This window comes from Trachypithecus francoisi, unplaced genomic scaffold (genome assembly GCF_009764315.1).
Source record: "Trachypithecus francoisi isolate TF-2019V2 unplaced genomic scaffold, Tfra_2.0 Lachesis_group11, whole genome shotgun sequence".
NCBI lineage: Eukaryota > Metazoa > Chordata > Mammalia > Primates > Cercopithecidae > Trachypithecus > Trachypithecus francoisi.
The window spans coordinates 10266656-10293373 of record NW_022681456.1 but is presented as its reverse complement, the minus strand read 5'-3'; the positions used below and the strand labels follow the sequence as shown (position 1 = coordinate 10293373).

The 26718-nt window shown below is 53.4% G+C and overlaps 1 protein-coding gene across 2 annotated transcripts in view; it reads right to left on the bottom strand.

The window, feature by feature from the left end:
* The window catches only part of ABCB9 (ATP binding cassette subfamily B member 9), a 47914-nt gene that overhangs the window by 18085 nt on the left and 3111 nt on the right, over positions 1–26718 (bottom strand). Inside the window, exons 2-9 of one of the 2 annotated variants that reach the window (XM_033220236.1) lie at positions 23375–23452; positions 22976–23189; positions 16217–16904; positions 6512–6626; positions 5851–5981; positions 4690–4895; positions 2116–2313; positions 393–521 (exon numbers count right to left, since the gene is read on the bottom strand). In XM_033220236.1, coding sequence (XP_033076127.1) covers positions 393–521; positions 2116–2313; positions 4690–4895; positions 5851–5981; positions 6512–6626; positions 16217–16817 — 1380 coding nt within the window. In that variant the 5' untranslated portion in view covers positions 16818–16904; positions 22976–23189; positions 23375–23452. The remainder of the gene's footprint in view (positions 1–392; positions 522–2115; positions 2314–4689; positions 4896–5850; positions 5982–6511; positions 6627–16216; positions 16905–22975; positions 23190–23374; positions 23453–26718) is intronic. The other variant, XM_033220237.1, reaches the window with a different exon arrangement.

Genomic DNA, 26718 nt, shown 5'->3' with positions numbered 1-26718 from the left:
TACTACTATACTCCAGCCTGGGGGACAGAGCAAGACTCTGTCTCAAAAAAAAAAATTAGCTGGGTGTGGTGGCATGTTGGGTGTGGTGGTGGGTGCCTATAACCCCAGCTACTCAAGTGGCTAAGGTGGGAAGATCACGTGAGTCCAGTCTCGAACTCCTGACCTCAAGTGATCCGCCTGCCTCCGCCTCCCAAAGTTCTGGGATTACAGGTGTGAGCCACTGCGCCCTGCCTAGTATTATCATTCTTGATATGATCATACTGTCTCCCCTGCTTACCTTAGGGAGAAATGCCACATTGCTCAGAGCCCCCGGAGCCCCACCACCCCGTTAAGATCCCTCTTCCCCACACCCCTCCCTTCTCTCTGGATCCCTGGAAGCACGGGCCCCTCACCTCCATACAATCTCCCAGGACAAACTCGTAGATGATGAAGGCGATGAGGTTGCCGCTGGTCATCTGGCCCGAGATGACAAGGTGGCCTCCGTAGTAGAGGATGCTGACCTGGACCACCAGCAGTGTGAGCTGGGGCAGAGGGAGAGGGCATATGGGTCGGGGGGACTTTGGATCCCCCACCATCCCCCATTCCCTGCCCCATCCCAGGCTGCAGAGGGAGGTGAGGGCAGACTCAGCCACAAACTGAAATGCCAGCCATTGGCAGGGGTGCCTTCCAAGGCTTGTCCCTCAGCCCACCCCTGCCCTGAGCATTTCCCTACAGAGGCCTCCAGCTGGAGCAGGCTGTGGGTTTGGCCACAGAACAAGGCTTTCTTTGTGAGGCCCTGGCACACACATGCCACCCCCAGGCTCCTCAGCTTGGCCACACGGGAGCTATTCATCCTCCTCGTGGGGAAGAGCATGACTCAGAGAGGGCAAGTGCCCTGGCTACGGTCACACAGCGAACTCTGTGTTTCCTCCCCCAGCGGGGTTCCGTGAAGAAGGGGCTGTGTTGGGGGCGCCCGTGCCTTCCTTCTGTGCCTGGGGGGCATCTGGGAAGGGAGTGGAGTCTGAGTACCCATGGCAGCCCACACCCAATCAGGGACTCCATCTGTCCTCCTCATGCCCAGCCAGAACTAGGCTGCTGTCTGGACCACTGTGCCTTGGTGGAAGCTGCAAAGGCACCCCCTGCCGGCGGACAGATTGCTAAGAGGCGCGGCCGGCTGAGCTGGCCCTCAGCCCCTCCTCTCCTCCTTGGCTGGTACTTTTGGGAGGTGGCAGCCCCAGGAGGACCCAGATATCCTCTGTCCCCTGGCTCCCCTGTAGACCACCGACTCCCTCCTCCCTCTCACTCCAAACCCTCCTCATTCCTCCCCAGCTATGCCCTGACCTGCCCACCTCCCATGTGTGGCCAGTGGGGCAGTACCATGATCCAAGTGCTCCTCATCCTCCAAGGAGGGGCTGTGACTCACTCCCGGGAGTGTGCCAGACACTGTCAGGAGTGTGTGTGGCCATGACATGAGACCTGCCCGAAAGTGGCCTAGGGACCTGCTGACTCCCCGCCTCAGCAAGGATGTTTCCCCAGCTGGGAAAAGAAAGCTCCCACCCTGCCACCCCACGCCAGGTGAGGGGGAGAGAGGGGTGGCCTTGCAACCTGGAAAGATTCTCAGCCGGGCATGGTGGCTCACGCCTGTAATCCCAGCACTCTGGGAGGCTGACGCGGGTGGATAACCTGAGCTCAGGAGTTCGAGAACAGCCTGGCCAACACAGTGAAACCCTGTCTGTACCAAAAATACAAAAATTGGCCAGGCATGGTGGCGGGTGCCTGTGGTCCCAGCTACGCAGGAGGCTGAGGCAGGAGAATCGCTTGAACCCAGGAGGCGGAGGTTGCAGTGAGCTGAGATGGCGCCACTGCACTCCAGCCTGGGTGACAGAGCGAGGCTCTGTCAAGAAAGAAAGAAAAGAAAGGAGAGAGAGAGAGAAAGAGAGAGAGAGAGAGGGAAAGGAAGGAAGGAAGGAAGGAAGGAAGGAAGGAAGGAAGGAGGAAGGAAGGAAGGAAGGAAAGAAAGAAAGATTTCTACCAGCTTGACACCAACACGCAGGGCTGATGTCCTAGATCGAGGGCTTCCCCCATCTTTGCATCCCTTCCCTCCATAGCCAGAGCTGCCTGACCAGGGGCACGTACCCCGCTGCCCCAGACGTAGTACATGTAGGCGGCCGCCTCCTTCCTGTTCAGCTTGTACACCTGCTGCAGCTTCCGCAGGTACACCTCTGCCTCCTCCTCCTCGTTGGCGAAGCTCCGGACAGTCTTCATGGCACTGATGGTCTCCTCGGCCGTGTTGCTCGCTCTGGCCAGGGCATTCTGGACCTCTTTGGAGAGCCTCTATGGACAGGAGGGGGACAAGAAGGAGAAGACCCCAAAACAGCCTCACTATGTACTGGAGCCTCCAGGCCTCTCCGGGTTTTTCCCCCCTTTGCTGGCACCAGCTATATGCAAGAGGTTCCTGGGACAAAAAGACAAAATCTAGCCCTTTCTCCCCCATCTCCTTCTGGCTCAATTTGATACACTCAGATAGTCAACTCCAGAGAGGTTTTTGGGACGATAGTTTCAGCTCCTGAAGGATGAGGGGTGCTGATCATTATGTCATCCCCAGTATTCAAAAGAGGCTATTCATGACCGGACAGTTTTTGGTAATCCTTTCAGAAAAGAGGCCTCAACACCTGACTGTGCTGGAAGAGCAGGGGATGCCTTGGACGGTTGTTCAGGTTGTACACTATATAAGAAACACCAACTATTAAAGGGGCACCATTTACATCATCAACAAATTATGTTAGAGCCTGAGGGTTGACAAAGAGATTCCAGAACTCCCAGCCAAGTCCTAGATGGTGGCAGGGGCCATGGGTTGTGAAATCTGCCCACACCATGTGCATGTCACCATAGGCAGAGCTGAAAAGTGGTCCCAAGTGTGCGGCCATCAGGCTACTGTTCACCAGAGTCCTGGAAGAGGCCCCTGGGTAGAGTTGTTCACACTTTGCAGGAGTCACTATGCTGATTCTCAAGCCAGCCAGGAAGGCTGCCCTAGAGGCCAGGACAGGAGCATGCACTGGCATGTCCCATGGCCATGTGTCATACCCTGGCCACAGGAAGCATGCAGGGTGCCTGAGTCATGTCTGGCCACGGGCAGTGTGTGTGGCTTGTGGAGATGACTCACTGACTACACACAACACATTCAGGCATGGGGTGGAAAACCCAAATAGAGCCTTCCTGAGGCCTTCCTTAGCTGAACTCAAAGGCGGGGCCTGCAGTGCACACAGAGGTGGGGGCTGAGGGGGAGCTCCAGGGTTTCCTGCTCTGTACCAGGGGCTGGTGGGAAGACTGGAAGCAAGGGGTGGGGAGCAGCATGCCGGAAATGGCTCAGACTCTAAAGAATAGATTTACTTTCTCATCTCAGTGAGGACAGCGGGGAGGTTCGTGACCTGGAACTTCAGGAAGAGGTCCCTCCTGTGTGGCTGGAGAAGGCTGTGGGGAGTGGCCTCACCGGGGGCTGGGTGGGACACGGCTTCCTTTGCTACCCTGCTCTCAGGTCACCAACACCAAAGACTCCAATGGAGCTGCGACAGTTACTTACCCGGCACCACCTGGAGGCCGTCATGCATCCGAGCCCCTGCTCAGAAGTACCCCACGTGGGCCTGGGTGACTGTGAGGAGATTGCCTGCACCTGTCACAGGGTCACAGCCCTGCCTGTCTGAACCCAGCCTGTCTGTCCCTTAGGGCTCGGGGGCACCCACCCATTCAGGAAGCTGAAGGAGGGTAAGGCCAAACCTGGCTCACGGGCCTAGCTCTGAAGCAGAAACAGTGCTGTGGGGTGGCCAGAGGGGACAGCAGCCTGCCCATGACGGCATCACGGCAGGCCCACACCATCCCCACATACACGCCAGGCACGTTCCAACCCAGGGCCTTTCCACTGGCTGTGCCCTCTGCTCTGCACATACCTCCCAAGACGCCCACCTCCTTCAGGCCCTTGCTCAGATGTCCCTTTCTCAGCAAGACTTATTTAACTTGTATTTATTCATTCGTTTTAGAGACAGGGTCTTGTTCTGTCACCCAGGCTAGAGTATAGTGGCACAATCATAGCTCACTACAGCCTCGACCTCCTGGGCTTAGGCAATCCTCCACCTCAGCCTCCCGGGTAGCTGGGACCACAGGCGTGCGCCACCAAACCCAGCTAATTAGAAACAAAATTTTTTTTGTAGAGATGGGGTCTTGCTATATTGCCCAATCTTGTCTCAAACTCCTAGGTTCAAGTGGTCCTCCTGCCTGTGTCTCCCAAAGTTCTGGGATTACAGGTATGAGCCACTGGGCCCAGCCAGCAAGTAAAATTTAAAATTGCAACTACCCCCAATGCTCCCAATCCCTCTGCTCCTCACTTCATATTTCTCCTTAGCACTGACCATCTTTTACTGTATTGTGGATTCTCATTCTCTGTGCTGTTGGTACCTAGTATCTGTCTCTGCCACGAGAATACAAGTTCCAGGAAGGCAGGGGCCTTGGCTGTTTCACTGATGTATCCCAGTGCCTGGGACATAGCAGACGCTCAATCATTATTCACTGAATGAGCAAACAAATGAATGAATGAATGCAAACACAGCCTCGAGACCAGTCCTTCACTAGCCCTTAGTGGCCCCCTGAGCCCCTCCTAAGGGGATGTTTGGGGGCTGCCAGGGTGCACAGCCCCCAGCAGGGTCGGGGCGGGCCTACCTTGTAGTACTTGCCGTAGATGTTGGACACCATCATGATGATGGGGAAGCCCATGAAGGTGACCAAGGAGAGCTGCCATGAGAGGCTGAACATGAAGACCACCACACCCGTGACCTTGACCGTGTTCCGCAGAAAGACATTGATGTTCTGGGAGACCAGGTCGCTGACCATGGTGGTGTCCGAGGTCAGACGGGAGATGAGGTCCCCTGGAACACAGGCGGCTCAGCTCCCGCCACAGCAACCCGGGCCTTGGGGGTGGCAGTGGGGGATGCTAAGGGGCCTCTGAGACAGGCACTGGGAAGCCGGGCCTCCCTACCTGTGGGCGGGGTTGGGAGGTGGGAGAGAAGAGCAGATACCCCTCGAGGGCTACTCTGAGCCAATCCCAGTAACCAGCATCTTGCTCAAGCTTCATGACATCCCGCCGTACAGCGGAGGAGGCTGGGGCTCAGAACAGGAAGGCCCCCATAGTCACATGGCCTGTCCGTGACTGAGCCAGACTTCAAAGCCATGTCTCCTCCCTGTCACTGGCAGAGGGGGTAACTCCTCTTCCCTTCTAGAGAAATAACAACCTGGCTGGTGGCAGGCAGAAAAGCACAGACACTTCTTACCTAAGTGGGACACTGTGCTAAGAGCTTTGTAAGGACCCCATGGGTGGCTACTATCCATGTTCCCATTTTACAGACAAGAAAACAGAGGCTTAGAGAGGTGAAGTTCGCGAGTGGAGGCACCAGGGCTTGGACTCAGGCTGGTGTGTCTCAGAGCTTGGATCTTGGTGGATATTCTATCGTCTTTCCTGTTGTGGTCCCTGGCCCTCACCCGCTGACCCCCATAGGAGCAAAGTCTCTGCCGGCCACAGGGGTGGGTAGTCCTGGCCCTGGTGGTTTCCACAGGGCAATGGAAAGCAAGGCCTTGGCCCCTGCAGGGACCTCGGGTGGCCTGGCCAGGGCCGCACAGAGGCCGCAGCCCACACTAAAACCTCAGTGAGCAAGCCAGCTCACAGGACACAGGCCAAGCCCAGGGTGTTCCCAGCCTGAACTAACAGCAGGAGGCGAAGGCAGAGGGCCGAGACCACCCACACGCCCATTTCATTCCTCAGAGCCAGGCAAGCCCACTGGGGTGGGGCCCAGCCCCCAGGACACCTAGGGCACTGGGAGGACCAACCTGTGCGATTCTCATCAAAGAAGCTTGTCTCCTGGGACACCAGTGAGCGGAAGAGACAGTTTCGAAGGCGAATGTTCAGTCTGGCAAATATGAGGGTAAAAATGCCGCCCCGAATACCTGCGGCAAATGAGCTAATTGCAGATAAGAGATGTTATAGCACGACGTCCTTCCAGACCAACGACCACACCCGGCTGCCCCCTCCCGCTGCCGGCAGGCCTGGGAGCCCCACCGCAGCCCTGCTCCAGGGCTGGCACCCCTGTGGGGTCCCCCTCATTCCCAGTGGGAGCCCCCCCAAGGTGAGGGCAAAGGGGACAGTGGTGGGGCAAGAGACCCAAATGTGCCAGCCAGACCCTCTCCCTTCCAGAACAGCTCAGACAAAGCTGGTTCTGTCTGGGACCAGATTCCTGCTTGGAAAACAGCCAGGGAGGGTGAGCGGGGAACCCTGAGGACTGAAGCCCTTTTCGGGGACCAGAGGGTGTGGTTCTAGGGTACTCTAAGTCAGTGTGGAAGCCAGTTCCCAGGATGACCAGCTGAGGGACAGGCCCACCAGGGGCATTTCCAGGGCCTCCCTGGCCCCTGTCTTCCTTAGGAACAGGTCCTCCCTTCCCTCCCTGGTGCAGGCCGGGTGTGCGGGGCGGGGCGTGGGGGCTGAGCCGGCTACCTGCCAATGGCCAGCAGGCACACGATGGTGACAGCCGTGCTGAACTGATCCATGCTTTTCTGGATGACGATGCCGTCAATGGCGCGGCCCGTGTAGTAGGGCAGGAAGGTCTCTCCTGGGGGAGGCAGGGCAGCTTCAGGGACATCTGCAGCCAGGGGAACCCGCACCCTTCCTCCTGAGGCTCCAGAAGTCCACACACCAACCCATCTGCCCGCTCCACCAGTGGGCTTTCCTCCCTTGGCAAACTCTTGCTGCCCATCGTGGGGCCCCAGGGTGCTTAATGCCCCCTCCTCAGAGAACAGGGGAGCACTGGGCCTTGCATCCACACAGCCTGCTGGTTCTTATTTGTAGTGGCTACCGGGCATCGAGCCAGGGCTCCCGCTGGATGCTTCATTCTCTTCTTTTTTGAGACAGGGTCTCGCTCTGTCCCCCAAGCTGGAATGCAGTAGTGCAATCATAGCTCACTGCAGCCTCAAACTCCTGGGCTCACATGATCCTCCTGTCTCAGCCTCCTGAGTAGGGAATACAGGCATGTGCCACCATGCCAGGCTAATTTTATTTATTTATTTTTTTTTGTAGAGATGGGAGTCTTACTATGTTGCCCAAGCTGGTCTCAACCTCCTGGGTCGAAGCCATCCTCCCACCTCGGCCTCCCGAAGTACTGGGATTGTAGGTATGGCCCCGCTCCTGACTTTGTTTTATTCCCTTTGGGGCAGGCCCTGGGATCACCCCGCATTTTACAAATGAGAAAAGTTAATTTAATTTGGTTTTATTTTTATTTTTGTAAAATATTTTCTTTTTTTTTTTTTTTTAACTTTTTGAGACAGGTTTTCGCTCTTGTCGCCCAGGCTGGAGTGCAGCCTCAACCTCCTGGGCTCAGTGGATCCTCCCACCTCAGACTCCTAAGTAGCTGGGACTACAGGCACGCACCACCAGGCCTAGCTAAATTTTTTGTACTTTTTTGTAGAGATGAGGTTTCGCTAGGCTGCCCAGGCTGGTCTCTAACTCCTGGGCTCAAGCAATCCACCCACCTCAGCTTCCCAAAGTGCTGGGGTTACAGGCCTGAGTCACAGTACCCGTCTGAAAGTGAAGTTGAATGAGATGACTCGCCCAGGCCACATGGCAATCAGTGGCTGATTGACGGCAAAGTTGATTTCATTCTTCTCACTGGGTTCAGAATCCAAATTCTAGAACCTCACAAGATGTTGCTATTCTGGTTCCAGGCAATGCCGGTAATTGCCACCCCACCCCTCCTGGTGGGGCACTTGACAACTTGCTGGGTGCTTTCCTACCCACTTGCCTTACTGTGTTTTCATAACAATCCTGGGGTGGAATGGGAGACTCAGAGAGGCTGAGAAATTTACTCCAGGTCACACAGCAAGGGGAAAGGCTGGGACTCAAACCTAAACTGGCTTCCAATCTGGGGGCTCTTTCTTTTCCCTTCCTGCTGTGGTCTGAATGCATCTCCCAGAATTTCTATATTGAAACATAATCACAATGTGATGGTGATTAAGTCACAAGGACAGAGCTCTCCAGGATGGGATGAGGGCCTTTTTCTTTTTTTTTTTTTCTTTTTTGAGACGGAGTCTTGCTCTGTCACCCAAGCTGGAGCGCACTGGCCAGATCTCAGCTCACTGCAAGCTCCGCCTCCCGGGTTCATGCCATTCTCCTGCCTCAGCCTCCCGAGTAGCTGGGACTATAGGCGCCCGCCACCTCGCCCGGCTAGTTTTTTGTATTTTTTAGTAGAGACGGGGTTTCACCGTGTTAGCCAGGATGGTCTCGATCTCCTGACCTTGTGATCCACCCGCCTCGGCCTCCCAAAGTGCTGGGATTACAGGCTTGAGCCACCGCGCCTGGCCGAGGGCCTTTTTCAAAGGGCTTGTGAGCCTGGTTTGCCGTCTCGCGCCCTTCCACCTTCTGCAGCGTGAGGACACAGCAGTCTTCCCTTTGGAGGACACAGTAAGGAGGGACCATCTTGGAAGCAGAGAGTGGCCCTCACAGCACCAAGCCTGCTGGCACCTTGATCTGGGACTTCCCAGCCTTCAGAACAGTGAGAAATCAGTTTCTCTTGTTTCTAAATGACCCAGTCTGTGGTATTTTGTTATAGCAGCAGAAACGAGACTCCCCCGGTCATAATCCGGAATGCCCATTCTCCTCTTATGGAAATAGTGGCGTCACCAGGCCAGGCCCTTGTTCATCCCAGGACCTGTTTCCACTGAAGTTCTTTCCATGAGCAGAGCCAGGTTTGGGGCTGGGCATACAGTAGGTGCTCAATAAAGGTTAGTGACTGAACCCCGGGCAGGTCTGGGTAGCACTGTCTGACCTGGCTCAGACACGTGGATAGTGAGACTTTCTGTGCAGTTCTGGTGCCCTCTGCTGGGACCATGAGGTGGCAGCCTAGAGGGCCTGTGTCCCCACAGTCCTTGGCCAGACGGGGTCTCCAGCCAAGGCTGCAGAGTTCTGCCCAGCCTGAATTTCTGTCTCAGTTTACCCACAGAAGAGGGCAATGGTGAGCTGTGACAGCATTTTGGTTCCAGCAAGCACCAATGCTAATAATCGCCTTACTGGGTACCAGGGGCTGTGCAAAGCATGCTGGCAAACTGTCTTGCTGAATCTGCACAAGAATTACGTGAAACTCTCCAATGCACCAGCAAACAGACCATTTCCAGAACCCAACCACTTTCACTGCCTCTACTGCCCCGACCCTGGTCCAAGTCATTAACCTCATTGGGACTATCTCAGTAGCCTGCTCTCAACTTTGCTCACATCAGCCTGTTCATACAGCAGACGGCAGGATCCTGTTGGAACTAACTCAGATCTTGTTGCGCCTCGGCTCAAAACAGTTCCAAGCCCCCTTCTCATCCAGTGAGATGGTAAAAGCCAAAGTCTTTACAACAGACCACAAGGACCTGCGTGACTGAGCCCCTAGCAGAGACCTTTGTCTTCTCCCCGCTCCATCTCAGTCCCTCTGCTCCAGCTAACTGGTGTCTGCTCTTGAACAACTGGACACCTTCCTGCCTCAGGACCTTTGCACAGGCTGGTCCTTCTGCCTGGAGTGCTCTTACTACAGACATCTTTTTTTTTCTGAGATGGAGTCTCAGTCTGTTACCCAGGCTGGAGTGCAGTGGCACGACCTCAGCTCACTGCAACCTCCACCTCCCGGGTTCACGTGATTCTCATGCCTCAGCCTCCCAAATAGTTGGGATTACAGGTGACTGCCACCACGCCCGGCTAAATTTTATATATATATATATATATATATATTTTGAGACGGAGTCTCACTCTGTCGCCCAGGCTGGAGTGTATTGGCATAATTTTAGCTTGCTGCCACCTCTGCCACCTGGGTTCAAGTGATTCTCCTGCCTCAGCCTCCCGAGTAGCTGGGATTACAGATGCCTGCCACTGTGCCCAGCTAATTTTTGTATTTTTAGTAGAGATGGAGTTTCACCATGTTGGCCAGGCTGATCTTGAACTTCTGACCTTGTGATCTACCTACCTTGGCCTCTCAAAGTGCTGGGATTATAGGCGTGAGCCACTGCGCCCGGCCTAAATTTTATATTTTTATTAGAGACAGGGTTTCATCATGTTGCCCAGGCTGGTCTCCAACTCCTGACCTCAAGTGATCGGCCCGTCTCAGCCTCCCAAAATGCTGGGATTACAGGTGTGAGCCACTGCACTCAGCCGCTTACCCCAGATATCTGCTCCCCTACCTTCTTCAAGTGTCAAAGGCCACCCAGTAATCCTATAGGTTTGGTACAATTATTCCTTCTATTTGTGGAAATGTATTCTTTCCACAGAAGAGGAAATTGAGGCTCAGAGAGATTAAGTCACTTGCCCAAGTTTATACATTTGGTTTACCATGAAATCCGTATTAAAGAATCTTAGGCTACAGAAGGTAGCTCACACCTGCAATCCCAGCACTTTGGGAGGCCGAGGTGGGAGGATCACTTGAGCTGGAGAGGTCAAGGCTGCAGTGAGCTGTGATTGCTCCACCGTACTCCAGCCAGCCTGGGCGACAGAGGGAGGCCCTGCCTCAAAAAAAAAAAAAAAAAAAAAAAAAAAACAGAAAGAAAGAAAAAAAGGACTCCATTTGTTTTTGAGATGGGAGTTCGCTCTTGTTGCCCAGGCTGGGGAGTAAATGGCGCGATCTCCACTCACAGCAACCTCTGCCTCCCAGGTTCAAACGAGTCTCCTGCCTCAGCCTCCCGAGTAGCTGGGATTACAGGTATGCGCCACCACACCTGGCTAATTTTGCATTTTTAGTAGAGACAGGGTTTCACCATGCTGGCCAAGCTAATCTTGAACTCCTGACCTCAAGTGATCCACCCACCTCAGCCTTCTAAAGTGTTGGGATTACAGGCGTGAGCCACCACACTTGGCCTCTAAAGAACCTTAATTTAATAAGAGATACTCAACCCTAAAACTAACATTTCCCAATTGGTGTTTTTTTTATTTTTGTTTGTTTGTTTGTTTGAAGATTCTGAGGGTACAGAAAAGCTGGGCACTGCTGAACGCATGTTGATAGAAAAATAATTATTAATTATCATAGTACCTAATTGTTTTTTTTTTTTTTTGAGATGGGGTGTTGCTGTGTTGCTCAGGCTGGTCTCAAACTCCTGAGCCAAAGCAACCCTCCCTCCTTGGCCATCCAAGTAGTTGGGATCACAGGTGTGTGCCATTGTATCTGGCCCTGACATTGATTAAGTATTTACTTGTGCTAGGCACCAAGCTTCCTCTCACTTCTTTCTCACAATACCCTAACAAAGCCCTCACTTCAGAATGGGCAAGTGAGCGCTGGCCAGGTTAATCACTTGCCTAAAGTTATCAAAGAAGTCGGGGGACTGAGCTGTGAGTCTGCGCCCTGACTCTTGATGCAATCCTGCAAGCTGGGAAAATGTGCTCAGCAGTATTTGAGGATGTCTGCATTCCTCGACCACACAGCAGCTGACGGCAGGGCCCCAGCAGGCAGGGTGAACAAGGTCATGGCATGGAGCGCTATCTGTCTGCACAGGCATGACAGTCATTCATTTATTCATTCAGTGAGCCCGTCTCTGTGCCAGCTACTGGGATCCAGGGTGAGTCAGACCTGGCCCCTGCCCCTGAGGGGCTCAGGACCTGGGAGGGGAGGCAGGAGGGTGAATGCATAACAGGGTCTTGCTATGTTGGCCAGGCTGGTCTTGAACTCCTGGTCTCAAGTGATCCTCCTGCCTCAGACTCCCAAAGTACTGGGATTTTAGGCATGAGCCACTGTGCCCAGCATAAATGCATAGGTTTATTTTATTTTATTTTTTTTTGAGATGGAGTCTCACTTTGTTGCCTAGGCTGGAGTGCTGTGGCACAATCTCAGCTCACTGCAGCCTCCACCTCCTGGGTTCAAGAGATCCTCCTGCCTCAGCCTTCTGAGCAGCTGGGATTACAGGCGGCTGCCACAACACCCAGCTAATTTTTGTATTTTTAGTATTGACAGGGTTTTGCCATATTGTCCAGGCTGGTCTTGAACTCCTAACCTCAGGTGATCTGCAGGCCTCGGCTCCCCAAAGTGCTAGGATTACAGGCGTGAGCCACCACGCCCGGCCTGAATGCATGATTTTTATGTCATAAAAGCTATAACTGAGGGGCAGACAAAGTTGCCACAGTTGGCAGAATCTAAGGTGGCTTCCTAAGGAGGGGACTTTTGGGCTTCCCAGCATAAGCAGGAGAAACCGTCTGGTTGAACAGGAAGGGGCCATCCCAGTCCCCCACAGCTGCTAGTATTTACTGGGAGCTGTCTATGTGCCAGGAGCTGTCTGAGGTGTCTCACCCATGTGGATTCACCGACCCTCCAATCCCAGTAGGAGGGTGCTACTAGGCCCATGTCACAGAAGAGAAGGCTAAGACTTGGAGGGGTTAAATAACATGCCTAACCTCCCACAGCTGTTGAGGGGATGGGACTGAGAGGGCAGAGATGGATCGTAGGAGAACAGGGCTGCAGAGTCGGGGCCAGCTCTGGGTTTGCCTTTCCTCTTTCAGAACATTCTGGCATTGTTATTGCATTGTCACCTCTCCAGGCTCTGTCTCTGTCAATTAACATTTTTATTTTATTATTATATTATTATTTTTTTGAGACGGAGTCTCACCTGTCACCCAGGCTGGAGTGCAGTTGTATGATCTTAGCTCACTGCAACCTCTGCCTCCCAGATTCAAGCGATTCTCCTGCCTCAGCCTCCCCAGTAGCTGGAATTACAGGCGGATGCCAACACATCTGGCTAAGTTTTATATTTTTAGTAGAGACCGGGTTTCACCATGTTGCCAGGCTGGTCTCGAACTCCTGACCTCAAGTGATCCACCCACCTGGGCCTCCCAAAATGTTGGGATTACAGGTGTGAGCCACAATGCCCAACCTAAAATTTTTTTTTTTTTTTTTTTTTGAGACGGAGTCTCGCTCTGTCGCCCAGGCTGGAGTGCAGTGGCCGGATCTCAGCTCACGGCAAGCTCCGCCTCCCGGGTTTACGCCATTCTCCTGCCTCAGCCTCCCGAGTAGCTGGGACTACAGGCGCCCGCCACCTCGCCCGGCCAGTTTTTTTGTATTTTTTAGTAGAGACGGGGTTTCACCGTGTTAGCCAGGATGGTCTCGATCTCCTGACCTTGTGATCCGCCCGTCTCGGCCTCCCAAAGTGCTGGGATTACAGGCTTGAGCCACCGCGCCCGGCCCGCAACCTAAAATTTTTAAAACTCGTAATAGCTAGCAACCCTGAGCACCTACCATGACAAGCCAAGCTCTGTACTTAGTCCTTCTGTTTTTTGTTGTTGTTGTTGTTTTTTTTTTTTGTAGAGACAGGGTCTTGCTCTGTTGCCCAGGCTGGAGTGCAGTGGGGTCATCATGGCTCACTACAACCTCAAACTCCTGAGCTCAAGGGATCCTCCCACTTCAGCCTCCTGAGTAGCTGGGACTATAGGCAAGTACCACCACGCCCAGCTAATTAAAAAAAATTTTTTTTAGAGTCAGGGTCCTGCTATGTTGCCCAGAGTGGTCTCAAACTCCTGGGCTCAAGTGATCCTGTAGCCTTGGCCTCCCAAAGTGCTGGGATTAGACATGAGCCACTGCACCCAGCTCTCCTGTTTTTGTCAGCATCTAAAACGTCAGGAAATAAGGACTCTAACAATCCTCGTTGCACAGAGGAGGGAAGTGAGGCTCAGAAAGGCTGGAGAACTTGCGCAGGGCAATGCGGCTGGGTAGGGAGCAGGACAGGGATTTGTGCCCAGGCCTCGATGCCCCCAGAACCTGTGGAGCTCCAACCCTGCAGTGCCACCTTCCCACCTGTGTTGCTGAGTGGTGCCTTCAAACTGTTTGGACCAGACTCACAGGCACAAATACATTTCTTTTTTTTTTTTTTTTTTTTTTGAGACGGAGTCTCGCTCTGTCACCCAGGCTGGAGTGCAGTGGCCGGATCTCAGCTCACTGCAAGCTCCGCCTCCCAGGTTTACGCCATTCTCCTGCCTCAGCCTCCGGAGTAGCTGGGACTACAGGCGCCCGCCACCTCGCCCGGCTAGTTTTTTGTCTTTTTTTAGTAGAGACGGGGTTTCACCGTGTTAGCCAGGATGGTCTCGATCTCCTGACCTCGTGATCCGCCCGCCTCGGCCTCCCAAAGTGCTGGGATTACAGGCTTGAGCCACCGCGCCCGGCCACAAATAGATTTCACATCACAAACCAGGCCACACTTGCACGTAGGCACACACAACTAAAATATTAATAACAGTTTCACAAATCAACGCTGCATCTTACCACAAGCAACACACTCTGATATTTGCTTTTTTTTTTTTTTTTTTGTGATCTGCCCGCCTTGGCCTCCCAAAGTGCTGGGATTACAGGCATGAGCCACCACGCCTGCCCACTCCAATGTTTTCTAGTCTACTCTCTCTGATGATCCCAGCTCCAGGAATTTATTCTACAGATCCATCCACATTCATATGAAATGTGTATGAATAGAATTATTCACATGCAGGCTGGGCGCAGTGGCTCATGCCTGTAATCCTAGCATTTTGGGAGGCCAAAGCAGGTGGATCGCTTGAACTCAGGAGTTTGAGACCAGCCTGGCCAACACAGAGAAACCCTGTCTCTACTAAAAATATAAAAATTAGCCAGTTGTGGTGGCAGGCGCCTGTAATCCCAGCTATTTGGGAGGCTGAGGCAAGAGAATCGCTTGAACCAGGAGATGGAGGTTGTGGTGAGCCAAGATGGCACCACTGCATTCCAGTCTGGGTAATAGAGCAAGACTCCATCTCAAAAAAAAAAAAATTATTCATGTTCAGAGGAAAAGGCTCAAAATAACCCAAGAGTCAAATGATGGCAGACCAACTAAATAATCCATGGTATATACAATGGAATATTATGCAGCCAAATAAAACAATGAGGTACTGGTTGGGAAAATTCCAGAACACATTGTTAAGTGAAAAGAGCAAAACATAGAACAATGTGGGTGAGAGGTGGGGGAGTGACGCATGTTCTTTTGATGTGCTTGTAGCTGCATAAGGAAAAGCTGGGAACATGCACAAGAACTAAGTAAGAAAGAGTGTTTTTCTGGCCACCTGGGAGTTTCTGGATCCTTTTCCTGTAGTTAGCCCTGGGCAGGACGATCAGGGTAGAATTAGAAGTGAAACACAGTCAGGCATTGTGGCTTGTGCCTGTAATCCCAGTGCTTTGAGAGGCCAACGTGGGAGGATCACTTGAGCCCAGGAATTCGAGATCAGCCTGGGCAACATAGTGAGATCCTATCTCTACAATTCTTTTTCTCTTTAATTAGCTGGGTGTGGTGCACACGCCTGTAGTCCCAGCTATTCGGGAGACGGAGGTAGGGGTATTACTTGAGCCTGGGAGGTTGAAGCTGCCGTAAGCTGTGATCATGCCACTGCACTACAGCCTGGGCAACAGAGTGAGACCCTGTCTAAAAAGAAAAAAACAGGTGTGGAACTCATAGTTTCCTTTTTCTTCTCTTGTCTTTTACTTTTTCCTTTTATAAATTGAGATGGGGTCTTGTCACGTTGCCCAGGCTAGTCTTGAACTCCTGGGCTCAGGCAATCTTCCCATCTTGGCCTCCCAAAGTGCTGGGATTACAGGCGTGAGCCACCGTGCCTGGCCTATTTTTTCATTTTAAATTACATAAAATAGAAATGGGGCAGGCACCGTGGCTCACGCCTGTAATCCCAGCACTTTGGGAGGCCGAGGCCAGAGGATCACCTGAGGTCAGGAGTTCGAGATCAGCATGGCCAACATGGCAAAACCCCGTCTGTACTAAAAATACAAAAATTAGCTGGGCATGGTGGCACGTGCCTGTAGTCCCAGCTACTTGAGGCAGGAGAATCACTTGAAGCTGGGAGGCAGAGGTTGCAGTGACCTGAGATTGTGCCACTGCACTCCAGCCTGGGCGACAGAACAAGACTACGTTTCGAACAAATAAATTAAATCAATAAAATAAAATAAAATAAAATAGAAATGGGTTCTCGCTGTGTTGCCCAGGGTGGTCTTGAACTCCTGGGCTCAAGTGATCTTCCCACCTCAGCCTCCCAAAGTGCTAGGATGATAGATATGAGCCACCATGACTGGCCTGTTTTCCTTTTCGAATCAATTTGATGTCTGAACCACGTAAGTAAAATCTTTCAAATCTAAGGCAGTCATAGCCACCTAATTTGATTTTCTGGTGGCCACGTGTCCCTGAGGTCCTTACTTACCCAGAGCTGCCACGATGAGGAAGAAAGAGGCGGCCACGAGGAAGGCCACATCGGGCTTAGTGTAGGAGAGCAGCTTCTGCAGCGTGGCCCCAGACGCCTGCTCGGGCGGTGGCAGGCCACTCCCAGGGAAGCCCTCGGCCTCAGTGGCTGCCCCTGGCTCCAGGGCCTGGGTGCTTGGTCGCACGGTGGACAGCAGCCACCAGAGTAGGAAGGATGCGCCAAGTGAAATGTACGTCCACACGAACAGGGCCCAGAACCAGGGGTCCCGGATGGGCCTGCGCACCTCTGAGAACAGCAGCAGCTTCACCATGGCGTAGATGCCCACGAAGAGGCACACGAGGGTGATGACCAGCCACGAGGCCCGCAGCCGCCGGGGCCCCAGCGCACTGTTCTTGGCCACACCAATGGTGGCCCCCAGCAGCAGGCAGCTACGGTACAGGCAGGCTGCCCAGAGGTCCAGCACCGAGTCAAAGATGTTGAAGTGGCGGATGTCCTCCAGGAGGCTGCGGTCCAGGTGACTGAAGACATAGATGGCCGTGGTCACGCAGATATCCACACTCATGAAGGCCAAAGTCACCACCACCGCCTTCCACAGCCGCATCCTGCTGGCTGAAGGTGGGCGGGCGCTGAGGGCCAGGTTGTAGCTCACGAGGGCAAGGCCATCATCGTCCACGGGGCGAGGCCAGGCCTATAGGGACAACAGCAAACATCAGCACAAGGGGTTCAGGTTTGCCACTCGCTGGCTGTGTGACCTTGAGAAAGTCACTTGACATCTCTGAGCCTTTGTTTTCTCACCTGTAAAATGGCAATATCAACTTCCTGGGGTACTATGAGGATTCTACTCATTCAAGGGATACTTATTGAGTGCCCACTGTGGCCATGCGCTGTTCTGTGATTTTTTGTGTCATGAACAAAAATAACAAAGATCCCTGCTCTCCTGGAGATGACATACTCATGCAGGAGACAGATAATAAGGAAATGGGTCAGGCACGGTGGCTCACGCCTGTAATCCCAGCACTTTGGGAGGCTGAGGTAGGTGGATCACCTGAGGTCAGGAGTTTAGACCAGACTGGGATGTGTGTATTGTGAGGCCAAGGTTGGAGGATCCCTTGAGGCTAGGAGTTGGAGAGCAGCCTGGGCAACAGGGTGAGACCCTGTCTTAAAAATAAATAAATAAATAACTGAGTGTGGTAGCATGCTCCTGTAGTCCAAGCTACTTGGGAGGCCAAGATGGGGGGATCGCTTTAGCCTGGGAGTTCGAGGTTCTGGCTCCAGGGCCTGGGTACCTGGCTGCAGGGTAGACAGCAGCCACCAGAGCAGGAAGCCATAGTGAGCTATGATCATGCCACTGCACTCCAGCCTTGGTGACAGCAAGATCCTATCTCTAGATAGGATCTAGAAGAGATGGAGTTTCGCTCTTTTTGCCCAGGCTGGAGTGCAATGGTGCGATCTCAGCTCACTGCAGCCTCCACCTCCCAGGTTCAAGCGATTCTCCTGCCTCAGCCTCCCGAGTAGCTGGGATTACAGGCATGCGCCACCATGCCTGGCTAATTTTGTATTTTTAGTAGAGATGGAGTTTCTTCATGTTGGTCAGGCTGGTCTTGAACTCCTGACCTCAGGTGATCTACCCGCCTCGGCCTCCCAAAGTGCTGGGATTATAGGCGTGAGCCACCGCGCCTGGCCTAAAAATTTTTTTTAGTTAAAAAAAGAGATAGGGTTATGGCAGAAAAAAGAGGGGGGTGAACAGGATAGGGGTGAGGGAAGAGAGAGATCAATTTTATTTTCTTTTTTTGAGACAGAGTCTTGCTCTGTTGCCCAGGCTGGAGTACAGTGGTACGATCTACAGGTACCCCACCACCATGCCCAGCTAACTTTTGTATTTTTTTAGTAGAGATGGGGTTTCACCATGTTGGCCAGGCTGTTCTCAAACACCTGACCTCAAGTGATCCACCTGTCTTGGTATCCCAAAGTGTTGGGAACACAGGCGTGAGCCACTGTGCCAGGCCAAAGATCAATGTTAAATAGGGGGCCAGAGAAGACCTCGTTGGGTAGGTAACACTTGAGCAAGACTTGAAAGAGGTACAGAAGTCTGCCAAGTGGCTATCTGGGGAAAAGCACTTGGCACAGGTGAAACAGTGCCAGAGCCCTGAGGCAGGAGTAGCCCTTGGGAAGGCAGCAAGGCCCCATGAGGTCAGAGAGGGTGGGGAGCATCTGGAGGATTTTGCATCGATAATGAGAACGAAGCTGAGATAAGCAGAGTTTAATAAACAGCCGCTGTCTTTACTACCACTACTAATTTCTCTGAACCTGTTTCCTCATTCGCAAAATGTGAGTGTGAGGTTCAATGTGTCAGTTCTGGGCAGAGTACCCGGTGCATAATTGCTGCTGATTGTAATCAACCATACACAGTGTGTGCTTAATAAATGTTTGTCCACTTTTCTCCTCTCCACATCAGGCCTTCTATCTCTGCAACCCCAAATAAACTGTTTCGGTCTAAGAAAGAACTTCACAGCTGTGGGGGTGGCTTGCAGGCCGCACAGCAATCCAGAAACCTTGGCATCTGTTTGGAAGTTTCCAGAATCTTTTCCTCCTGCCCAGGTTGGCCCTCGTGCCCAGCCCTAGGCCCTTTGGTTTTCTGAATCTTGATGTCTGCTTTATCCAAGGCATCTCCTGGCACTGGGTCCCTCAGGACTCTCCCAGAGCTGCAGGGACACCTGGGAAGTGGACCTAGAGGCCTGAGTTTGTGAGTGGGGCTTGTCCAGGGTAGGGTTAGGACCGGGCTGGGGTGTGTCCCTGGGTGCTACCTCCTGTCTCAGGTCCAGTCCTTCCTCCCCTGGGCCTTTTGTTTTCCCATCTGCAAAATGGGCTGAGCTCTAGATCCCCCAAGAGGAGGGGCGAGGGGCTGGGAGACAGCAGGGATGACTGTGTCATGGCTGGGAAGGGGCCATCCTGAGAGAGATCCTTTCCCCAAAGCTCTGGTGCCCAGGTACACAAACCGCTCACACTATGGCATGATTGGAACCTCACACAATCCCACGAGGCCAGGGTGTCCATATTCCCACTTACAGTTGGGGAAACTGAGGCACAGAGAGACAAAATCATCTGATCCAGACATTCAGCCAACAAGGGCCCAAGCCAGGACTTGAGGCAGTGAGTGCAGGACCCCAGCACCTGTCTCTCCACCTGTCCGCTGCATGCCTGGCACACAGCAGGTGTCTAATAACTACAAGCAGACAGGGATGTAACACTGCACTTCCTGTGAGCCCTGCCCTGCGCCATGCGCTTCAAATTCAGGTGGCTCCACCGATTTAATCCTCACAGCGACTTTGTGAGATGTGCACTCTCATCCCTCCCACTTAACAGATGGAGAAACTGAGGACCAGAAAAGTGAAGATTGCCCAAGATTACACAGCTTCCGAATAGCAGAGCTGGGATGTGGACTCACAAGTGTCTGAGTCTAGAATCTGTGTTCTTCACCCCTAAACTAAGATAACATTCAATATAGAAAATGCTGGCCGGGCGTGGTGGCTCAAGCCTGTAATCCCAGCACTTTGGGAGGCCGAGACGGGCGGATCACGAGGTCAGGAGATCGAGACCATCCTGGCTAACACTGTGAAACCCCGTCTCTACTAAAAAATACAAAAAAACTAGCCGGGCGAGGTGGCGGGCGCCTATAGTCCCAGCTACTCGGGAGGCTGAGGCAGGAGAATGGCGTAAACCCGGGAGGCGGAGCTTGCAGTGAGCTGAGATCCGGCCGCTGCACTCCAGCCCGGGCAACAGAGTGAGACTCCGTCTCAAAAAAAAAAAAAAAAAAAAAAAAAAAAAGACTGCTGAGGCTAATTGCTGGCAATGACAGCAGCTGGTGTGAGCTGACACTGGCTCTAGGCACTTACATGCATCAGCACTCACCACAGCCCTACGAAGTAGGTCCTATCATTATCCCCATTTTATAGTTAGGAAAACTGAGGAACAGAGAGAGAGGTTAAGTGACCTGCCCCGGATCACACAAGCTAGGAAGTGACCAAGCTGGGATGTGAACCCTGGCCATTGAGTTCCAAAATCTGTACTCTCAACTCCAAAGCTCCAACCTTCAAAACAGCCTCTCCAGGAGGTAGGCACAACCCCTACTGATTCTGAGAAGGGGTCTGAGATGCAGAGGGGGAATGGAGTGGGGGGATATAACGACCCCCAAGCCTGGGCCCTGCTTTCACCGGCGCACATCCAGGCACACTGAAGCCCATCACAGAGATGACAGTTGCTTAGTCAGCAGCTGCCCCTCCAAAGATGGTCAGGGCTGAGCAGGGTCAAGGGCAGGGGGAAGTGGTAGGATGGTCGGACACCCCCAGCCCAGGTCCTGGCTCCCTCCCCAGCCCTGTCTGTGCTGCCCACGCAGGCTCTTCTCTGCTGCAATGCAGAGGCCATGGGGAGCGAGCGAGTGGGTGAGCTCGTCAGAGCCCAGGAAGGGAAGCTCCTGGCCCGGTGCCATTCCAGGCCTCCCAGCCAAGCCACTGCCGTCTGCACCAGGTGCTGCCAGCCGCCTCAGCTGCTGCTCTCCTCGTGGTGGGCACATGGGGTCCCTCAGTCCCCAGAAAGGGGCTGGGGCTCAGAAGTGGAACAGGAGGCAGATCCACAAGACACTCAAAAGCTGGACAGCAGCGCAGGGGCTTGGCTGACTCTCCCAACTTGACTCCCAGCCTCTGGGGGAATTCCTTCCCCATCCCCCGACAGCCCAGGGTACCAGTCATGCCCCCTGCCTCCAGGAGCCTATTTATCTTCATCAGAGTAAACAAAATTTCAGACACCCATATCACAGACCACCAAAGCCACATTTTGCAGATGGGGAAACTGAGGCCCAGAGAGGGAGGGGGTGAGGCTTGTCTCAGGTCATCCAGCAGGCTGGGGCAGAGCAGTGCTAGCACCTGAGTCCCTGCCCCCAAGCACTAGTCCTTCTACCACAGGCTCCCAGCAGAGTGGAATCCAGCCCCGGGTCGGGTTACAGTCCTCGGTGGGGACAGTTACTCCGTTATTTTTGAAGCTACTGGGCAGAAGTGTGACCACCAGCCAAGGCTGCTTAGAGGCCCGTCCCCGCTCTCCATCTGCCTGACTCAGAGGACGCGATGGGCTTGGCCAGGTGGAGCTAGAGGGCAAATTGTGAGCACATGGGTGACCTGCTTGGCCCGAGGGACAAGGACAAGGTGGTGGCCAGAACAGGCCCCGCCTAGAACGGGACAAGGCCCAGGAAGACACGGGTGGCTCGCCCTGACTCTGCGCACTAAAGAATGGCACAGGATAAGCAAGTGGCCCTGTCCCCACCAGGGGTCTTGTCAAAAGCTTTTCTTCCCAGGATAGGAGACGTTGGTTGGGGTATCTCTAGGTGTCAACTGCAGAGAAGGCCAGAAGATGATAGATAGCAGTTATTATGACACTGCAACAGAGACCCTTTGCAGAGAAGGCCAGGAGACAATAGATAAAAGTTATTATGATGCTGCAACAGAGACCCTTCACCGGGCCCTACTATGTGCCTGGCACCTCCCAATGCAGCCAGGCCTCCCCACTTCCCTGGGAGGACCCTGTGGTCATCAGCTTCGTTTTACAGCTGGGGAGAAAGAAGAGGTTAAGTGACATGCAGAAAAAGGACGAAGGCAGGACAGAGACCCGCATCCAGGTTCTCCAGGGTCTCCAGGATGGAGACTCAGGGGACGGCCTGCCCAGGCTATTCAGGGACTGCAGGAAAAGGGGCCAAAGAACTTGGGTGGCCCAGTGGCCTCAGTTCACCCCTGACATGGTGAGCTTTTCACCCCGGCATGGGCCCAGACCTGGACAAGCCCATTCCATTCGCTGCACAGCAAACCACCGACTGACGGAGGCCCGCTGGGTGTGAGGGTCTCTGGCGCTGGGGCAGGACCCGGCTGGGTCTGCGTGGGTCTATCCTGATTTCATCCCTGCTGAGCCTCCCGCAGCCCACGTGGGGCCCAGCCTCACTCTGGGACTTGAGAAGCTGTCTCAGGTGCTCTCAGCCCTAGGGGAGGCAAAGAGAGGTGCCAGGTGCCCTCCCTCCAAGCCTCCTCTGGTCACCTGGCCCTGCCCCATCCGGAAAAGGGGAATGGAAGCCACTCTATCTCCAGGGGGTAGGGCAGAGGCGGGGATCCTGTCAGCCCAGCTTAAAGCTGTCTCAGTTAATGTCAGGCCGGGGGAGGAGGCTTTTTTTTTTTTTTTTTACAGAGGCCCAGAAATAAAGGAGGCTCCCCTGGGAACCTGCAGGCCTCACTGCCAGGGTGGATGGTGGGGAGCAGCGGCAGCCCATTGGTCTGCTGGGGAGACTGAGGAAAGGGCTTTGCCCAGGTCAGCAGGCACAGGCCAGATCCCCAGGCTTCTGCCAAAGCTTTGGTGCTCAGGATTCCTGGGAAACCCGACATGAACAGTAGGAGCCCTCAGAAGACGCGCCAGCCCCGTCCTGGGGGAATGACAGCCATCCCAGGATCCTCCTACACCTCCCACATTTTCCAAGAGGCAGAGGCGCCTGGGGGGTTAAAAAAATGGCAACATTCGCCCTGCGGGCGCGTATAGGATGCTGCAGGGATGGGGGCTGGGAGCTGCGGCTGCGGGCACCGGCAGGGCTCCAGGGAGACTCCCACCTTCAACCGAGATGCCTACTCCCACCGAGGCAGGGGTGCCCAGACGCCCCTCAACCCGTGCCTGGCCTGGCACCCTGGCCTGGAAAGGTCCCGAAACCAGGGGTCCAGGGTGTCTTGCCCTTACCTGTTACCTGGCACCAGGTGAGCTGTGGGAGGGGGCGCGCAGCAGGATCGGGTCTGTGGTGCAGGTTCCGCGCTGCTCATTGGAGACTGCGCCGGACGCGGTGCTCGCTCAGCTCTTCCCGCTGCTCCTCCCCGCCTCCTGCCCGCGCTGCGCCGCTGCAAGGTCGGAGCTGAGCCTGGCGTGCGCTGAGACCGGCTGACGGACGGGGCGGGGCCTAAGGGACGGAGAGGGCGGGGATCCTGGGACAGGGACCGGCGGGGCCTCTAGGGAGGGGCGGGGCCTCATGAGGAGTGGGCGGGCTCTTCTGGACGGGGCGGGGCTCCCTGGGAGGGGGCTGACGAAACCTCCGGGTGGGGCGGGGCCTCCTGGGGGCGGGGCCAAAGCTGGCCACCTGCTCACCTGTGGCAAACTCCTCCCACATCTGACCAGCCTGGCCCTCCACACTGCGCGCTCCTCACCTGGAGCCACAGGCCCATCCTGAGGGGACGGAAATGGTTTCACCTGAAGGAGGTCTGCTTTTTAACTGGTCTTTTTGCCTGGAGGGACAGCTAGCCAGTCCAGGAGGGTGGGTTATGGTCCTCATTCATTCACTCGTTCTTTCATTTATTCACCCAATAGATATTTATCCAGTGCCTACGGCATGCCATATGGCCTTTTAAGCATCTGAAATTAAATAATTAACAAAACAAGATCCTGGCCCTTCTGGAGCTGACATTCTTAGTGAGGGTGTCAGACAACATATATAAGCAAATGAGATATATTGGAAAGGAGTACATTTTACGGAGAAAATGAGTACAAGATCGGGGATCCGGGGCATTGGAGAGGGGAGGCAGCGATATGTCCTCAGCGACTGCCAGGTGCTGGGAACACAGCTGTGTATGAAAAGACAGAAAACTTCCAGCCTTCATGGCGTGAAGGGGACAGAACATCAGCAAGTAAGTGCATAAGACCATTCAGGTACTGGGTGCAGTAAAATAAATAAAACTGGCTGGGCATGGTGGCTCACGCCTGTAATCCCAGCACTTTGGGAAGCTGAGGCGGGCGGATCACGAGGTTAGGAGATCAAGACCATCCTGGCTAACACGGTGAAACCCCGTCTCTACTAAAAATACAAAAAAATTAGCCGGGCGTGGTGGCGGGCACCTGTAGTCCCAGCTTCTCGGTAGGCTGAGGCAGGAGAATGGCATGGACCCAGGAGGCAAGGGAGCTTGCAGTGAGCAGAGATCGCGCCACTGCACTCCAGCCTGGGCTACAGAGCGAGACTCCGTCTCAATAAATAAATAAATAAATAAATAATAAATAAATAAAACTGTGTAAGTGAAAGGTGAGAAGGCGTGAGTCACAGGGAGGGAAGAACATCCTATGCTAAGGCCTGAAAGTTCAAAGGCTCTGAGGTGGGAACCAACTTGGCCACTTAAGGACCAGAAAAGGGCCCATGGGTCCTGAACCATGGGAAGTGGGGAGTGGGCTTACGGCCCAGAGGGACAGCAGGTGAGGCGAGAACTGCCCACATCCCCGGATCCTCCGATCAGAGGCTCTTTTTCCTGAGATAGAGACTCCAGAATGGAGTGCAGTGGCAAGTTCTCAGCTCACTGCAGCCTCCGCCTCCCAGCTTCAAGTGATTCTCCTGCCTCAGCTTCCCGAGTAGCTGGGATTACATGTGTCTGCCACCACACCTGGCTAATTTTTGTATTTTTAGTAGAGATGGGGTTTAGTCATGTTGGCCGGGCTGGTCTCAAACTCCTGACCTCAAGTGATCTGCCCTCCTCATCCTCCCAAAGTGCTGGGATTAGAGGCGTGAGCCACACATGCCCAGCCCTGAACAGAGGCTTTTTAGAGCACTCTGAATTGGCAATGTCCTCTGCTATTTGGTGGGACAGCTTCTTTGGAGGGGAATTTGTTCAGAACTTACAACACTATGTTTTTTTTTTTTTTTTTTTTTGAGGCGGAGTCTCGCTCTGTCTCCCGGACTGGAGTGCAGTGGCCGGATCTCAGCTCACTGCAAGCTCTGCCTCCGGGTTTACGCCATTCTCCTGCCTCAGCCTCCCGAGTAGCTGGGACTACAGGCGCCCGCCACCTCGCCCAGCTAGTTTTTGTATTTTTAGTAGAGACAGGGTTTCACCGTGTTAGCCAGGATGGTCTCGATCTCCTGACCTCGTGATCCACCCATCTCGGCCTCCCAAAGTGCTGGGATTACAGGTTTTTTTTTTTTTTTTTTAACCCAGAAGGCATTTCCCCTACAGATACACCTGTGCAGGGGAGCTAAAGTACTAGCTTAAAGGTAGTTACTACAGGAGCAAAAGTCTGGAAATAACCTAAATACCCTTCCATAGGGAACTGGCCAAATAATTAGAGAACACCTGTTCAACAGAATACTCTGTAGCAGGAAAAAAAAAAAAAAAAGAAGATATGGAGTTATATAAAGGTATGGAATGACCTCCTAAATGTATTGAGTAAAAACCAAGGAGAGAATAAAGTTGAACCATGTTACTATTTGTGCAACAATAGAGGCAAATATCTAATTGTACTTGAAGACGATGTTTTGGATGGACTGTCCAAAAAGCAGGAGTCGCTCAGAGCTGGGCTCTGTCATTTATGCTGCGTGATCTTAAAGAGGTGACTTTGCCTATATGAGCCTGTTTTCTCATCAGAGAAATGGGGTAATAAAGATATCGACTGCATCAGTTAAAGGTAAAATGTGACAAGGCCAGTAAGGGCAGCCCCTGGCATGTGATAAACTTTCAGTAAAGGAAAACAAGGATTATTTTTAGGAGAGATGGGATGACTGAACCTTTAGGTAACTATTAGCGTAGTATAGCAAAAATCAACAGGAGCTGTCAGAAATGTGAAACGGACAGAAACAAGTCGGCCTCTCACATGCCATTTCTTCACATGGATGTTGCTTTCCAGTGATCAAGTTTGCAAGCTCTCCAGTCTCCCATTCCTCTGTACCTTTTTTTTTTTTTTTTGATGGAGTCTCGCTCTAACATCCAGGCTCACTGCAGCCTCTGCCTCCCAGGTTCAAGCAATCTTCTCACCTCAGCCTCCTGAGTAGCTGGGATTACAGGTACGCACCAACAGGCCCGGCTGACTTTTGTACTTTTAGTAGAGACAGGGTTTCGCCATGTTGACCAGGCTGGTCTCGAACTCCTGACCTCAGGTGATCCACCCGCCTTGGCCTCCCACAGTGCTGGGATTACAAGCATCAGCCACCGCACCCAGCCTCTCTGTACCTTTGCATAGCTTGTCACCTCTGCCAAGGATGGGCTTCTCAAATCCTGGCCACTGCATCCCTTTTACATATCTGGCCCACTCTCCTTGCACTTGAAACAATCTTAGAGTGAGAGCTTGGTGAGGTGGGGAAGGTAAGTTGCAATGCCAGGTGCACTGCAGGAGGCTGTCAGCCTTGCGACAAGGGGAGGGTGAAACAGGTGAGGCACAGGTGAGTGGGGCACTGGTCACTGCCATCCCAGCGTCCTTTCCACCCCTGCCCCCTGCTGTGTGGCAGCCAGGTGGCTTGAGTGGTCTCACTGAATCCCCAGCCTAGTCACAGAGACTGGCTCTGGTAAACTTGGACTAAGAACCATTGTGTGAGTGACTGCTAATGGATACAGTGTCTTTTTGGGTGAGGAATGTTCTAAAAGTTGATTGTGGTGATGGTTGCACAACTCTGTGAACATACTAAAAACTCTTGAATTGTACACTTTAATTTGGTGAATTGTATGGTATGTAAAGTATATCTC